Genomic DNA, 15816 nt, shown 5'->3' on the forward strand with positions numbered 1-15816 from the left:
AGCGGGCCGGGAGGCGATTCAGGACGGGTCGGCCGCCGCGGGAAGGGTCCGGATCCACCGCCGGGGGCGAGCTGGTGCGCGTCACCGTGCTATGTGTGGCTGACGACTGGCGTTCGCCACCCGCACGTTTTGGATGGTGACGTCACGGGCGCGATGGCGCGCTGCGGCTTGTCGCTGTCGTCCATGGCCTGGCCGCGGTGCGTGTGCGTACCACGCGACGGTACGTGTGCGTGTGTGGTCCCGCGGGCCCTGCGGTCCATCAGCGCCGGGAGTCGCGTTGTGAGGCCGATCCGTCCTCGCTGTGACAGACGGGCGCATGGCCGCCGACCAGTGGTCTCCGGTCCCGTGCGCCGCGCGGATACGCGCGGTGCCCGATAGTCGGCACTGTTTGCCGCTCAGCCACACGACGGCATGAAGCACGCGTACGCGTAATCCGGGCCACCTGCCCGCGCGACCTCTGACCCCTCCACCCTGTTCCTGCGACACCAGCAGCGGGTCTGCCTCCGTGCGCTAGCCCGGCGCACCACGGCGTCCGCCACCGCCGCCGCCGACGGGCGCAGGGGCGCGCCGGCCTGCCGGAGTACGCGTCTGCGGCCGCCGCCCTGTTTACGGGCGGCGGCCCTCCCCTGGGTGCGCGGCGCGTAGGCCGGCGCCGGCGCCGCTCCCACGGCTCTGTTGAGATGTGCGGGCGGCGGCGTGACGCGTCGACGCGTCACGGGAGAGCACGTCACGGGCTGGCCGGCGCCGTCCGGCCGCCGCCTCAAGACTGGACGGCGGGCAGCGGCTGGCCCCAGCGGCTGGTCCCAGCAACATACACTAGTACTGGCCGCCACCTAGGATGGCATAGGAGTTGTCCATCCCCATGGACGATTAGCAGGTCTCCGGTGTCTTCAAGGACTAACGTCAGTGGTTGACTGTCGGCTAGGGTAGTATAAGGGCTGCCAGTCTCCAGAGACGAAAGGTGTGAGTCGGCTGACTTCATGGACGTACGCCAGAAGTCGGCTGTCTCCAGGGGCGGACACTGTGCGTTACTTACACCCGAAAGAGGATTAAGGGATCTTCTGTCTCCAGGACGAGCTATGGGGTCTTCTGTACTCAGGGACAGAAGTCAGGGACTGTCTTCTGAGGTGGACGCTGGGGATTCATTGTCGTCTGGAACGTATTTAGGGGTCGCCTGACTCCAGTGACGAACGGTAAGGTCGGTTGTCTGCAGGTACAAGCAGAGGCGATCGACTGCGATCGTAGATGGATGGCAGTGTTGGGACATTTGGAGGAGAAGAAGCTTATTGTCAACACTATCTTCTGATTTTAGTGGAAGAATTCCACAGTTTAAGCGTGATGTCTTCGGAAAGCAGCTATGTTATGGTTGTGGACAGTCGAAGGGATCATGGAGAATTTGAAGCTGAATGCATTGGCTACATTCTAAATTATCAAAACTGCTATTGGTGGTGGTCAGTATGGTCTTCCAGACCATTTAAGAGCGGCCAAATCAAGATCCCTTGTAATAAGCCCATATTTGAGCAGGAGTGTCACATGGGACGTCATCTTAACGAGACCTCGGCGCCAGCAGAGTTGAACAGGCGGATAGAACTGCTGTTGACAGATGTTCTGACGTTACCTGCAGCTACAGCTCTGAACAGCACAGCCTAGATACGTCTAGTGTGAGGCAGTTTTATGGACATTTTGTCTTGCATTTCCACATTACTTGCAGTCATGGGTGCGGGAAGGGAGCAACACGGAAGGCACGTGTCCCCCTCCTTAGGTCCCACGGGACCCGAAACCGGCGATCAAGGCCCCAATTGAGGCACCGGAAGAACTAGAAGGGCTGGCCGTAGGACGTATTAAGGACGCCAGCCCGTAGGGCCGTCGTCCCTAATGTCGGTCAGACGGCCCCTTGCACCGGTTGGGAACCCTTGGGACGCGGGCCTGTATTTGGGCCGGGGACGACCAACACCGATCAGCCGGTTACGTGTCGGTCTGAGCCCCGGAAGTCCATTTCCTAAGCAGGGATAAGTCTGGAGCCCGCGATTTACGTTGGTCGGGGCTCCTGATGCAATGAGAGGCTCCTTTGTCTTTCAGGGATCACCAATACCATATGGGGGCTCTAAGTCAGCCAGAGGCGCATTTTCAGAACAGGGACAGAGACGGAACCCTGAATGTCAGAGGTCCTCTTCCGTTGGTCGGGGGCCTCTGACAATGAAAGGAGATAGATATGAAAACTTAAGACGAGAGTCCACAGTGAAACAGTGAATGCCAATCAGGAGCCTCAGCACCGAACTGGGGACCGCCACTCCTTTTCAGCCAGGGACACGATAAGCCGAACTGAAGGCTCTGTGCCAATCATTGGACACCTGTGGCGAGAAGGGACCTTCTTGGGTCAGTGGGGGGGGGGGGGGGGGGGGTCAGGATTCTGTGGTCAGAACTGCCCGGTGAGAGGATCTCCCATATCGGAGAGGGAACCGATGTGTGATGTATCCCTCTAAAGGGTTCCGGGGCGAGCAGGAGGCCCCGCCATGTATCGCCAGCTTGGCAGCCGGTAGACATACCGGGCTGGTATGAAATGGCCATTTGGCCCATGACTGAAAGAAATGACGTGCCCTTAGTTCTCTACACACTGGGCCCCTTGCCCGGCGAAGGTGAGGTAAGCGCTTTTTTAGAGTGCAATAGGATGGATCAAAATGGGGACAACATTGCGTATTGACACAGTCGATCCAGCCTTATCTGAGGACCCCGCCCTTTTTCAGAATAGACCGATGAAGCAAATTATACTAAGATGTCTTTGCGTGCTCTCGTGCTTTGCGTGCGTGCTTTGCGTGCTCTCGTGCATGCGTGCTCTCGATATTTTTGGACCAAGAACACCGACAGCCGGGGTAGCAGCTTCTGTCAGCCCTAACGGTGTTAGCCGCTGCAGATAACGCCAGGCGACGGACGAAGCACGCCCGGGAACGACCGTGTGTCGCAAAATAAGGGTTCTGATAGCACTTCAAATTTATTCGTACCGTTCAAAGATTAAACTGGACTGCATATTACATATATATATATATATATATATATATATATATATATATATATATATATATATATATATCCTATTACGTTTGCCGTTTGAGCATATTGACAGTTAGCGCGACACAAAAAACAAATTTCACAATTACGTGAGGAGTTCGCGGTGCTGTAAATGTCAGTCTATCCCGTTATTGAAGAAATCGCAGCAGTGAAATCGATGGCAAGGACTACCTTCCTAATTACAAATTTATGTCATAGCGTTTTCAAAGGTGCTTCTGTCAGTCATGTATCGCCTTCGTCCTCTCGTTGGCTGCTTAGTGCTAGCTACAACTCCAAACCCGCGCGGTCAATGGAGACTGCAACGCTGTGCATCGGTGTTCATGTCTGAAACCTGTGAGCGCGTTTGTTCAAAACCATGCTGGATGCTCTTTCGCCACTTGAATTTGAACGATAGATGAACATTCTTAGACGAACAGAGGCTGCCCATGTCAATACAAGTTTTTGACCTTAGTCCTTGCGGTCCGCAAGGTACGTTTAATCCACGGGGTCCGTCCTCACTTCTTTGTAGAACCTGCAAATGTACTGCGAATCCCAGGAGGGCTATCGGTTTAGAAAAAGTTCACTGCGGCGTTAAAAAAGTGCCGGCGGCTCATTCCATGCGATCATTTACGCCTCATACCTTTAGGTAATTACCTTCAACATAGAATCAGAATTGCATCTTCCGTTGGCCTCTGGCTCCTGGCAAGAAACAAAATTAAAACAAACAAAATCCACACCTCGAAATCAGTCGGGCTAAGTATGGGATCTCTTTCTTGGGGAAGGAGGCTCTTACCAGCAGGAGTCCTTTTTAACCCTGTGCCCCCCTCGCGTTACCCGCTTACAGTGGGTGAGGCCATTTGAATCTCTTAATACGACAGAGTGAGACAGTGCTGCAAAGGACACGCACTTTCTGATAACACAACCGAGGTAGCTGAAAGTGGACAGGCCTATATAAAAGTCAAGATCATAACTACACTTTATGCGGGCAGGGATATCACAGTTGCACATCGCACACAGCTGCCGTGCGGTGTGCGATGTGCCACCACCGGAGTTGAATCGTATACATATACCCAAACGGCGAGATAATGGAGTCGGGATCAGTTGCGCATCGCACACAGCTGCCGTGCGGTGTGCGATGTGCCACCACCGGAGTTGAATCGTATACATATACCCAAACGGCGAGATAATGGAGTCGGGATCAGTTGCACATCGCACACAGCTGCCGTGCGGTGTGCGATGTGCCACCGCCGGAGCTGAGTCGCATACACATACCCAAACGGCGAGATAATGGAGTCGGGATCAGTGGCACATCGCACACAGCTGCCGTGCGGTGTGCGATGTGCCGCCGCCGGAGTTGAGTCGCATACACATACCCAAACGGTGAGATAATGAAGTCGGTATGCATGGACGGGCGGTCGATTACTTCGCAGACAAATGGATCTCTTACTTCGCGGCGCATCGTGTTAATGATTGTTGGGAATTACGGCATAGAGACGCCGTTCAGGACAGCTGTCAGTTAGCAATGCATCATAAGGATCTCAAATTACCCAGTCGTGTTCCTTGCTGTATGGAGGCGTGGGATAAGCGGTGTGTTGCCATGTAGTGCATAAGCTATTGGTGATGAACGGATACGATCTGAGCATACCTCCGGGCCGGCAGCAACATGCCTAAGATTTCGAATCTCCCTGACTGCAGCCTTATGTTCCTTGAACAGCGATCGCTTGTTGCAGCCCGGTACCGTACCGAGCTTACCTCGGCGGAGTGTGAGGCATGCTACGACTGGTCAAGGCCGGCGCAGACCTGCGGCAGCCGCCTCTGCTGTTTATGGTGCTCAGTAATAACCTTGTCGATGAAGAACCCCTGTCATGTTGCTATAAACGAGCCACACGGGATACTGAATTATATGCCCTTCGACCGGTGCCGTGGCCGTTCGCTGCTGACTAAGCGTCTGTCGAGTTGGCGGATGAACGCCGCCTGGCACCCCGGCCCGACCTCCTGGGGACCTGTGCACCGCCTGGCACCCCGGCGCGACCCGTCAGGGACCTGTGACCGGCACAGACGACGGCGCGGCCTCCCATTCAGTTAGAGGGCTCCAGTCCCAACTTGGAGAAGGCGGTTGGTAAAATTTGGGGAGAAGTCCGCTTTTGGTTTTTCGGAGGTATGTATAGTCATTTTGTTGGCGCATTCCCAACTAATTTCTGCGACCCGGCGCCCTGGTGACGCTGCTGACGCCGGTCCCCTGGTGACGCCGCTGACGCCGGTCCTGCGCCCTGGTGACGCCGCTGACGCCGGTCCCCTGGTGACGCCGCTGACGCCGGTCCCCTGGTGACGCCGCTGACGCCGGTCCGATGTTGCAGGCGATGGGTGCTGCACGGCAGCGTCTGTGAGATGTTCCCTCTCCGGCTGCTGGTCGCCCTCGGATGGATCTGCCTCATCGCCGCCCAGCAAGGTGAGGCGTCGCGCTCGGCGTGGCGGCGGGCGAGGCGCGCGATGAGGCGGCGGCACGTGAGCAGGTGATAGCACCGCAGGCCGTCATTACGATCGGGTGATGAGAGGCAGAGAGGCGTCGGCTCACGCAACCCCGGGGCTCGACCGGTGGACCGAGATATCACTGAGGCTTCCCGGCCGGCTGGCTCGCTGATGGATCGTCATTTCGCTGCATCGGGCTCATCTGCATGGGAGACGTGTGGTCGGCTGTCGGCGCGCGCTCAAGCTCAAATAAGCAATCACTCTGCTAGTTTGTCGCGTGGCTAATAAATCGTCACAGATAGACATTATTCAACAGCCAAGCTCGTTAGCATGTCCTTAGTATCGGCTCCCACCAAACGCCGTGTCGAACAATGGATCCAACTTAGTAGATTTTCGCCGTGGGGCTTTTCCTTTACAAAGTCCTATCACGGCTGTTTTCGGAATAGATCGTTGATTGTGGACTGCTGACAGCCCTATAAGCATCTCTCCGCCTGCGCCAACACGTGTTATTCCTATGCATGTTAAATGCCTTCAAGGATTAGTTCTGCGATGGTGTGCTGGTGACTTGCACAAGTGTCAGCAAGCCGCCTTACCAGTCAGCGATTTGTCTTCTCGCGAAGTGCACGAGCACGGGCACACGAGGCCGAACACGACAGAAAGAGGCGGTGGTGACAAATACGGATTGTTCATCAATCAAGACTGGCTCGCGGCCCCCGTTTTTGACAGCTCTGGCTGCGTGCCTGGCTGCGCAGCTTCGGCGGCGCTTCAGCCCGCTCTGCCCGGTACTCCCAGATCACAGCTGCGCGAATCTAGCGCGGCGGAAGCCGTCCTTGGCACTGGCCGCCTCTCCCTGGCGGCAGCACGCTGCCAGCGGGCGCACGACCACCGCACGGTCGGCTGGGTGCGGCCTTTGAGGGGCGCGGCCGAGAGCTGGCGCTGACAGGGTCTCCCATCCGGAGAGCCGGCTGCTGGCGCCCCCTGGTCTCAGTTGTGGAGACCTCGCACCATGTCCGCACCTCGCTCGTCCGCTCCGAGTAGACGAGCGTGGCCGTCACAGGTGGTTCCTTATGTTTGATTTCGAAGCTCGGGGACTCACTTCTGTTCATTGGTACTCCGAAGGACATGCTTGGGCCTTTTGAACACACTTACAGGCGGCGGCATTACAGCCGACGTGAAGTGTTTGCGTGTCATTTCTGAGTGGCTTTAACTCGCTTCACGTCTTCTTTTTACACTGACCGCCTGCCTGCACACCGTTGCCTTAATCAATCGCCGTAAGCTCTCGACATCCCCTTCGAAAAATTGGAACCCATGGTGGCACAACCCTGCTTGGTTTCCACAAGCGCCAGTCTCGCAGCTCCCTCGCCTCACTGCCCTTTGCAAACCGTCCTCCCGTCCTCCACCAGCGCTCGCGCCGGCTTCCGGTGCTCGGCGCGCGGCACCCGCCGGTCGCCGGCGGCGGAGCCGGCTCAGCCGACTGACCGCGTCCGCCGCGGCCGGTCCGTCCGCTGACTGCGCCGGCCGATGACAGATGGCCGACCGAGGCCGGTGACGGTGACGGATGACGGTCGCTCGTGCCCGAGGGGGGAGGGACGACCGGACCCCAACTGGTCACGCCGCGCCGCCTGTCCCCCTGCAACAGCGCGGTACAGCGCAGCGGCAGCGTGTCGCGATGACAGAAGCCTCGCGGTCGGCCCTGAACCCGGGTGTAGACATGGAGTGCCGGGTGTCAGTCTGTGCATGTGGTGCAGACATGTGCAGAAGTGCGTGAGTTGCACCTCTTCATGCGTGCGGAATGACATTCGCTTGAATATATCATGGGAAACATGTTGTCACTGGCCCACATATGCCCATTGCGCTTCAGCCCGGCCTAACATATCTTGCGAAGAAGTATCTCTTGCCGGTGCATTTGTGACCTTGAAGCATTTGATATCCTACATTAGAGATTTGGACATTTGGGTTTGAGGTGTGAAGTATCACGCCAGATTCGTCAATTGGCCCCGGTCAACTTATGCCGACAATCTTGGGTGCACGACCCGGCTTCAACCCGTGTGGCTTGTGGTTCTCCTGAACCAGTCCAGTCCCACCCGGGACGGAAGCCGGTCCGCGAAGACCTCTAATTACAGTCTGCTGGGTGCTGACGGTGACTGCGGTGGTCTCTCGCTTTTCACAACCCAATCTGGACGGTCATCTCTCAGCCGGCTTCCGTCGGCGCCTTTGATGTTGTCACGGTCCCGGTCACGCGCCGTTAGCTCCCATGCCCCCCCCCCCCACTCCTACTTCAGTAGGCAGCCCAGTGGGGAGGGCCGTCCGTCATCGGCGGGATGCTACCAGCGGTGATTTAGTAGTGTTTTCTCTGCGGCCAGCGGGCTGTAATGCGAAACAGCGGTTGGGCGCCCGCGGAAGCCGAAGTCCCGGATGTAATGCGCTGCCTCGGGTTGGACTGCTGCACGAAAGAGGGACGATGTGTGTCGTAAGCTGGTGCAATGAACTATACCGCATGTCGTTGAGTGCAATAGCATTTTTCAGGGGGAACTTCGCCAATGCTTCGGGCCAAAGCGAGATATGTCTGGGCGTGTCTCTCAAAATGTAGAATGCGAATTACGCCTTCCTTCTGTAGAGCAACAGCACTGCCGGCGCCTTCGGGCAAGCCAGGTGAGCAGGCGCCCAGTCTGTCGTTAGACAGCAAAGGCAAACATGTCTGCTTGCCTACCCGGAAATGCGAATACCTTCTCCGTTCTCTATTTTGGAACGTCCCTGCACGGAATATCAAATATTGCTTCTATGTACTTCATACACGTAACTGTTTCACCTAAAGCGCCTGCAAGACTAATAGGCAAATGAACGGGTAGTTATTTGATCCTACGCCTTGGTCAATGCAAAGTGTCAGACTGTTCGCTGCTGCAAACAACCATGTGACTGTACGGCAGCAAAGGCTGCTGTCAGTATTCCTCATTCTGCTATGCATCCCCCAATATCTGCTGTGCTGAAACTACCGCCGCCAACAATGGTACATTCGGTTTATATTAGATCATACTTTTATGCACACGTCTCTTCTTTGAACTCCGAAGGACTAAACAGTAGGCAAATTTTACTTTTATCACATAGACATCGACATTGAGGAGAACATAGCCAATTGCAATGAACGCCCGCGCATAATGTGGCCCAGGACTCCCGGATATGTTTGCCCTTTAATGTTGACACAGCATGTAAAAACGATGCTTGGGCAAACATGCCAAGTTTCAAGGGGTTGTTCAGTGCATTCGTGAGGAGCATTATTTACATAGATTAGACGGTAGCAACAGCCGTATTCCTCGGAGAAAACCCTGAAGAATGAAGTAACAGATTGGTTGACATTTTGGCAAAATGTCTTTATCAAGACAATAACAGAAGATTAATGACTGAGATGATCAGCGCACGATTATCTCAGTCAATATTCTCACTTGATATTCTGTGCAGTGACATTCCAAGGTAGGGAACAGAGGAGGGATTCACATCTCCCGCAGCAAGGCGGGAGACCGCATTCGGAACAGAGGCTGCCTTTTCATGATCAGGAACCCCGTCGCGGCGGAGAGAAGGCGTTTGTTTGGCTCGAGAGGACGCTTCAGTCAATTGGGACATGTGCCTGAGGTTCCGGAAAGGGATCCCAGGATCCCATAAGCAAGGAGCCTAATGGAATGCTGGATCCACCCTCGGGATCCAGGCACATGCTTGCCAGCAATAATGGGATAAGTCATGCAGACTTGTTGGATGGTTTTACGCAAATCTCTGAAAGCTAGAGCTGCACTGAGATCGTAGAATCCCACACATGATGGCTATGTTCCCACATATCATTGCCAAAAAGGCGGCCCCCAACGTCCGTTTGGTAGGCACGATGTTAAATCAATTCGCATATATCTGGCACGGCTGACAGTCACCCGTGCCTCGGACAAGTGAGATATGACTTTGGGTGTAAGGAAACATAAACGACTTTGTCACTGTCGGCAGGACCGGAAATTATGCACATACATAATTAAACATTGCATTACAAAGTAGCCACAAGCACAATCAGCCGGAACATATTGAAAAGTCAGTTAGCCCGAGGAAGCCTTTGCATGGTCGGGGCCTCAAGAATACAGAGCTTTCCACCCTCCAACAAGATCGCAGCATCGCCCTTGGGCGACAGAGAAGTGAATAAATTGTCTTGGGATAGACACAAACAAGCTGACTGATCCCGCACGCAGACAGGTCGTCCAAGACAGCAACAGTCACTTCGGAACAGACAAGATAGACAGGCAGCCTTGGAACAAACGTGGTTGAACTACAACCCGGATGGCACGTCGTGGCCAAGACAGGCGCAGAGTACAAGGCGCATAAGTATGGATCATGTGCGACTCTGATGGTAAGATCGAGACACATAGGTATAGGATCCACATAGGATCCGCATCCGCATCCGATCCGCATCGTCGCACAGGAGTCACACATGCGGGTGTGTATCTGTAGCAATGTGATCCGGGCAGATGTTACTGAGCCTGCTGAAGTGACACCTCTCCAGTGGCCTGATGTGAAGCGCATCGTACATTCTGCATGCAACAATTTTCTTCTTATTTGATCCCCCGCCGCTTCTCACAGCGGTTCAGCCCTGCGAAATGGAGCATCACCAACCCTCAGTTATTTTTGCCGTCTGAACTCAACGCCCCGCAGTCGCGTAGTACGATACCTCTCGCCACATGCCGTGTTGATGGAGAGGGCTGCCTGGTGTGGTACCCATCCAGCAGCGGGCTCCTCCTGCAGCTGCCCGTCAGCCTGTCAGCGGCCGAGCTGGCGCCGCCGCCTGCCGCCTGCCGCCTGTCGGCTGGTCCGGCTCGCCAGCCGCCGTGTCGGGGATCGGCCGAGGTGTGAGCTCCCGGCCTGAAGCCAGAGTCGAGATGTGAGGTATAAGTCAGAGCCAGAGTCGAGGTGTGAGGTCCCGGTCTGAAGCCAGAGTCGAGATGTGAGGTATGAGTCAGAGCCAGCGTCGAGGTGTGAGGTCCCGGTCTGAAGCCAGGGTCGAGATGTGAGGTATGGGTCAGAGCCAGAGCCAGAGCCTAGGTGTAAGGTACGGTCCAGACCCAGAGCCGTTGTGTGAGGCCGTGCCAGAGCCAGAGCCGAGGTGTGAGGCCGGGCCAGAGCCAGAGCCGAGGTGTGAGGAGATGGGTGGGCGGAGCCGCCTCTGGCACCGCTGCCTTTGTCGGCACAACCAAGGCGCCCGAGATATGTGTTGGGTGCAGCCTAATCACTGTGCGGACGGGTCATGGAAACAGTCGGCATACCAGAAGCGACGCTTGGTGCAGCCGCTGATTGCAGAGTTGCAGGCCATTTTGAAAGTCGCGCGGCAATCAAGGTGGCTTGTAGCATCTCAGACTTATTGTCTGGTTGATGTTCGTCGCTGCAGCTTTGGAAAATGAGCTGTTGGTCAGCTAGTTGCTTAATTGCGTTTGATTTGTTAATCATGTCGAAAGAGAGCATCGGGCGACCCAAGTACGCTGAAGTAAGATAGTGAAAACGTTGGCGAGCATACCGCGTGGTTCTCGAGCTGTGCGCGATGTTCACGCGTCGTGCTGTAAGACACATGCGCGGTGCTCCCGTGTCGTTTTGTAAAACACATGCGCGATGCTCACTTGTCGTGCTGTAAGACACGTGTGCGATGTTCTCGTGTCGTGCTGTAAGACACATGCGCGGTGCTCCCGTGTCGTTTTGTAAAACACATGCGCGATGCTCGCTTGTCGTGCTGTAAGACACGTGTGCGATGTTCTCGTGTCGTGTTGTAAGACACATGCGCGATGCTCACTTGTGCTGTAAGACACATGCGCGATGCTCCCGTATCGTGTTGTAAGACACACGCGCGATGCTCACTGGTCGTGCTGTAAGACACGTGTGCGATGCTCCCGTGTCGTGCTGCAAGACATTTGCCCGATGCTCCCGTGTCGTGCTGTAAAACACATGCACGATGCTCCCATGTCGTGATGTAAGACACATGCGCGATGCTCACTTGTCGTGCTGTAAGACACATGCGCGATGCTCCCGTGTCGTGCTGTAAGACACATGCGCGATGCTCCCGTGTCGTGCTGTAAGACACGTGTGCCGCACCACCTACGCGCCAGCTTCCGCTCCACATGACTGACGCTCATCTGAGATCGCTTCAGCCGTCGCACCGTCCCTCAACAACGAACAGTTTAGATGATAAACGTCACTTCCATGATGCCTTATCTTCAAGAACTGATGATAGTTTTGCTCGGAAATAGGCATAAGATACTGAAATTGTTCCAAAGCTGTCGACAGATGCCTGAATGACCGACGGCTTGGGCAATTTAATGCATGTGAAAGGACAACCTATTCTACGCATTTACTTTTTACGCGATTACTTTAATGCGATTACTTTTTATGTCCAATTATTACGCCTGTGCACATGTCTCATCAAAGGTGAACCAAGTCGACGCTTGCATCATACACATCTATCAGTAACCAGGACAGTATGGATCACATGCAGTATGCTTACCGAGCCAGTAGAAAGGAGGTTATTTCATATCTGGAACAATATGTTAGGTGCCAACCGCTTCTCCTTAAGGCGTGTTCAGTAATGAACAGGAGCTAGATCTACTTCCCACAAATCTGAAGCCACGCTGTGATGATATCCATGAGGCTACGTGCGGTCAGAGTAAACACGGGATGTTGTCGGCAAAATACCCCTAGCTGCTGTTTACCATAAACTCTTGCCGATTACAGTACGCGCTGTTGGACACGCCATGCGCCATACTGCGTCCCGCACTGGGCGCTCCACGCTCACTTTCGGCGTTCCCCCTGGATTTGACTCTTGACAGCGCCGCACCTAACCCGCAGGTCTGGGAATCTTCTTCGTGAAGGAGCCGCAGTCGGTGGTGGCGCTGCCTGGTGGCGAGGCGGTCCTGACATGTGCCACCAACCTGGCCGTCGACCACCTCGGGTGAGCACCGCGTCACTGGTCCAGCCGCTGGCCGTCCCAGACGTGCTTGGTCTATGCACCGCTGCAAGCGACTGCCAAAATGCTGAAGGAATGAGCGAAACAGAGAAGTTTGTGAAATCCTTTGTCGAGTGCCGCGTTTCAAGAGATGTCTTAGCGGTGGAATTAGAGGCTATAGGTGAAAAACAAGCTTGATGTGGTTCTGCATCTCAAACGAAATTAAGCCACTGGGGTTACTAATAGCCTACATTTTTGAAGTGCTACAACTGTACACATCACTGCCAAGAAGTCGTTGTGATAGGTGACATACTGCTGGTGTTCCATGTCTCCAAACATTCCATCTGTCCTGCTTTGTCGGTTTTGTGTCAGCCATTCATGTCAGCTATCTGTAACTTACGTGTGGTCCATTTTGCGTTTGGCAAGTTGGCACAAGGCGTGCCGTCGCCCGCCAAACCCAGCCGGGGCTCATCGTGAGGTGAAATCTGATGTCAGCAGTGTCTTTTTCTCTCGCTAGATGGCTGCGCGACTGGCAGCCCCTGGAACCTGGCAGCGACCCGACGATAGACGTGCGACCGGGCCGGCTGCGGATCCGGATCGGACAGGATCCGGATCTGTACCGGCGGCATACCGGAGAGTACAGGGTCAGTCGGTGACTGCACGTGGACGCCAGCCTGACATAGTCTGGCACTTTCATCACTCAGATCCGCCAGCTGTGATCACCACCCGTGTCCAGCAATCAGTTGTGACCACCACTCGCGTCCAGCCATCAGCTGTGACCACCACCCGTGTCCAGCCATCAGTTGTGACCTCCACCTGTGTCCAGCCATCAGCTGTGACCTCCACCCGTATCCAGCCATCAGCTGTGACTTCCACCCGTGTCCAGCCATCACCTGTGACCTCCACCCGTGTCCAGCCATCAGTTGTGGCCGCCACCCGTGTCCGCCCATCAGCTGTGACCACCACCAGTGTCCGCCCATCAGCTGCGACCGCCACCCGTGTCCAACCATCAGCTCTGACCGGCACCCGTCTCCAGCCATCAGTTGTGACCGCCACCCATGTCCAGCCATCAGCCGTGACCACCACCCGTGTCCAGCCATCAGCTGTAACCGCCACTCATGTTCGCCCTGCCCGCCACTTACGTCCGCCCTGCCCGCCACTCGTGTCTTGCCCTGCCCGCCACTCGTGTCTGCCCTGCCCGCCGCTCGTGTCTGCCCTGCCCGCCGCTCATATCCGCCCTGTCCGCCCGACAGTGCATGGCCTGGATCGCACCGATCGGTCTGGCCTCTCTGCCGGCCTCGGTGCAGGTGGCCCACACAGAGCCCTTCGCGCTGCGGCAGAACGCGACGCTGGTGGCGCCGCCCGGCGGCTCCGTCTCGCTGGCGTGTCCTCCGCCGGCCAGCGCGCCGCCCGCCGCCGTCCAGTTCTACCGCGACGGCCGGCCCCTGGCGCCGCGGGAGGGTGAGGAGGAGGGTGAGTGCTGGAGGAGGGTGAGTAAGCGCCGCAGGAGGGTGAGGAGGAGGGTGAGTGAGCGCCGCGGTAGGGTGAGGAGGAGGGTGAGTGCTGGAGGAGGGTGAGTGAGCGCCGCAGGAGGGTGAGGAGGAAGGGTGAGTGCTGGAGGAGGGTGAGCGAGCGCCGCAGGAGGGTGAGGAGGAGGGTGAGTGCTGGAGGAGGGTGAGTGAGCGCCGCAGGAGGGTGAGTGCTGCTATCACCGACTGGCACCGAGTGCCGAGAGTGTGACCTTGAGACGGGGGGCTAGTTAGCTATTGTTTATTGTCGCTTTAGACTTACTTGGTCCTAACAGCAAATTATATTTACGCCCTCTGTTTCAATGAAAATACTCATATCCTACCCTAATTATGACTTATTAAATTCAGATAAGGATGCGACGCATAGTGCAGAAGGAGGTGGCTTACAATGGCTTGAAAAGATCGGAGAGTGAAAGGAACCTTATCAGACAGTAGCACAAGCAACCAAAATTACCAGCGCCGTAAGGCCGTGGATATAGGATTTTTACGCGTGTAAAGCATGTCGTGTGATCATTTATTACCATGTAGCATTCCGTGGCTGTTGCCATTTTGCCCAAATGGATATGACCGAAAACTTACCTATTCTTTGCATAATACTATGATGCACCTACGTAGGACATAAGCGGCGGAAGCGTCCCCTGGCATCTGATGAATAAACTTCTCGACGACTCGTCGTCACTCGAGCTCCAGTAGGCACTATTAATTTGAACATGGCGTGTGCTGATTCAAACTGCTTCAGTTGAAGGGGATTAGAGCGCGTACTGACTGTCGTGCACAAACTAGTGCTGTACTCTGGCGGCTGAGGACCCAGATCGGTATCACTGCGTCTGCGTTGGAGGTGCCCATGCATGCCCCGCTGGTCTGCCTGACCCGGTGGTGCCACCTGCCCATCCCCAGACACGGCGGTGCTGCTCTCTGGCGGCCCCGCCTTCTCCTGACCGTCGTCAGCAGCGCGGACGCCGGGCTGTACACCTGCTCAGGCGCGTAATCCTCGATCCGGACACCAGGTGCAGCACGGTTTGCCACCCGGCTGGAGGTGCGCCAGGCGGCGGAGAGTCGGCCGCCGCGGCTGACAGTGCGGCCCCGCGTCGAGTACCGCGCCGCAGCCGGAGACACCCTCAGGTCAGCTCCCCTCCCCCACCCGCACAGATCGCGCCTCCTTTGGCCATGTCGTACTGTCCAGTTCTAGACGGCCGCCACGTCGAAGGCACCGAGGGTTCAGGTGCACTATATTCACGACCGCCCATCGCCTAGCACCGCACCTTAACTCCAACCAGACTCGCGCCTGACCAAGATTCGACCTGATTATTGTCATACGCCGCCGGTCTGCACAAAGCGGCTCGCAGCCTAATGACCACAGCCTAAATTCAGCTTGCTCTATAAGCCAGTCATCGCGACTGGTCATGTTGTGTGAGCGGTATGTGGTGATGCCATAACTCCATGCAAGAGGTGCTCTTCACTAGTGCTGCGTTTATTCTGTCTGTTGTCGTTTCCGACAAGTTTGAGGCTTTGTGCCTTGGACGTTGAGTCGTGCCAAAAAGTAAAAAGCTGTTCATTCAATGTCGTGCCTTATCGACATGTGCCAGCCAGGCCAGGCTAGGCCAGCCTTTACCGCAATCCGGAGATTTGCCAGCCGCTTTGCTCTGATGTACTGGAAAAGTTGATGGACGTGTAATCGAATTCGATTATTTTTTTTCTAACCTGATCCTCTCGTTTGATCAAATTTGTAGGCTGTCTTGACTCCATACCCCGCAAAGGCAAACAAAAAAACACGGCAAAGGCTGCCACGGTGTCCCTTAGACACGACGTCCTTCACAACAC

The 15816-nt window shown here is 55.8% G+C and overlaps 1 protein-coding gene across 1 annotated transcript in view; it reads left to right on the plus strand.

Annotated features, from left to right (window-relative positions):
* LOC119099034 (interference hedgehog) overlaps nt 1-15816 on the plus strand; it is a 60371-nt gene that overhangs the window by 16644 nt on the left and 27911 nt on the right. Inside the window, exons 2-6 of the mRNA XM_037222087.1 lie at nt 5403-5494; nt 12370-12472; nt 12984-13110; nt 13720-13852; nt 15072-15117. Of these exons, the coding sequence (XP_037077982.1) occupies nt 5434-5494; nt 12370-12472; nt 12984-13110; nt 13720-13852; nt 15072-15117 (470 nt within the window). The 5' untranslated portion in view covers nt 5403-5433. The remainder of the gene's footprint in view (nt 1-5402; nt 5495-12369; nt 12473-12983; nt 13111-13719; nt 13853-15071; nt 15118-15816) is intronic.

The sequence above is a fragment of the Pollicipes pollicipes genome, unplaced genomic scaffold, assembly GCF_011947565.3.
Source record: "Pollicipes pollicipes isolate AB1234 unplaced genomic scaffold, Ppol_2.1 Scaffold_2555;HRSCAF=2994_pilon_pilon_pilon, whole genome shotgun sequence".
NCBI lineage: Eukaryota > Metazoa > Arthropoda > Thecostraca > Pollicipedomorpha > Pollicipedidae > Pollicipes > Pollicipes pollicipes.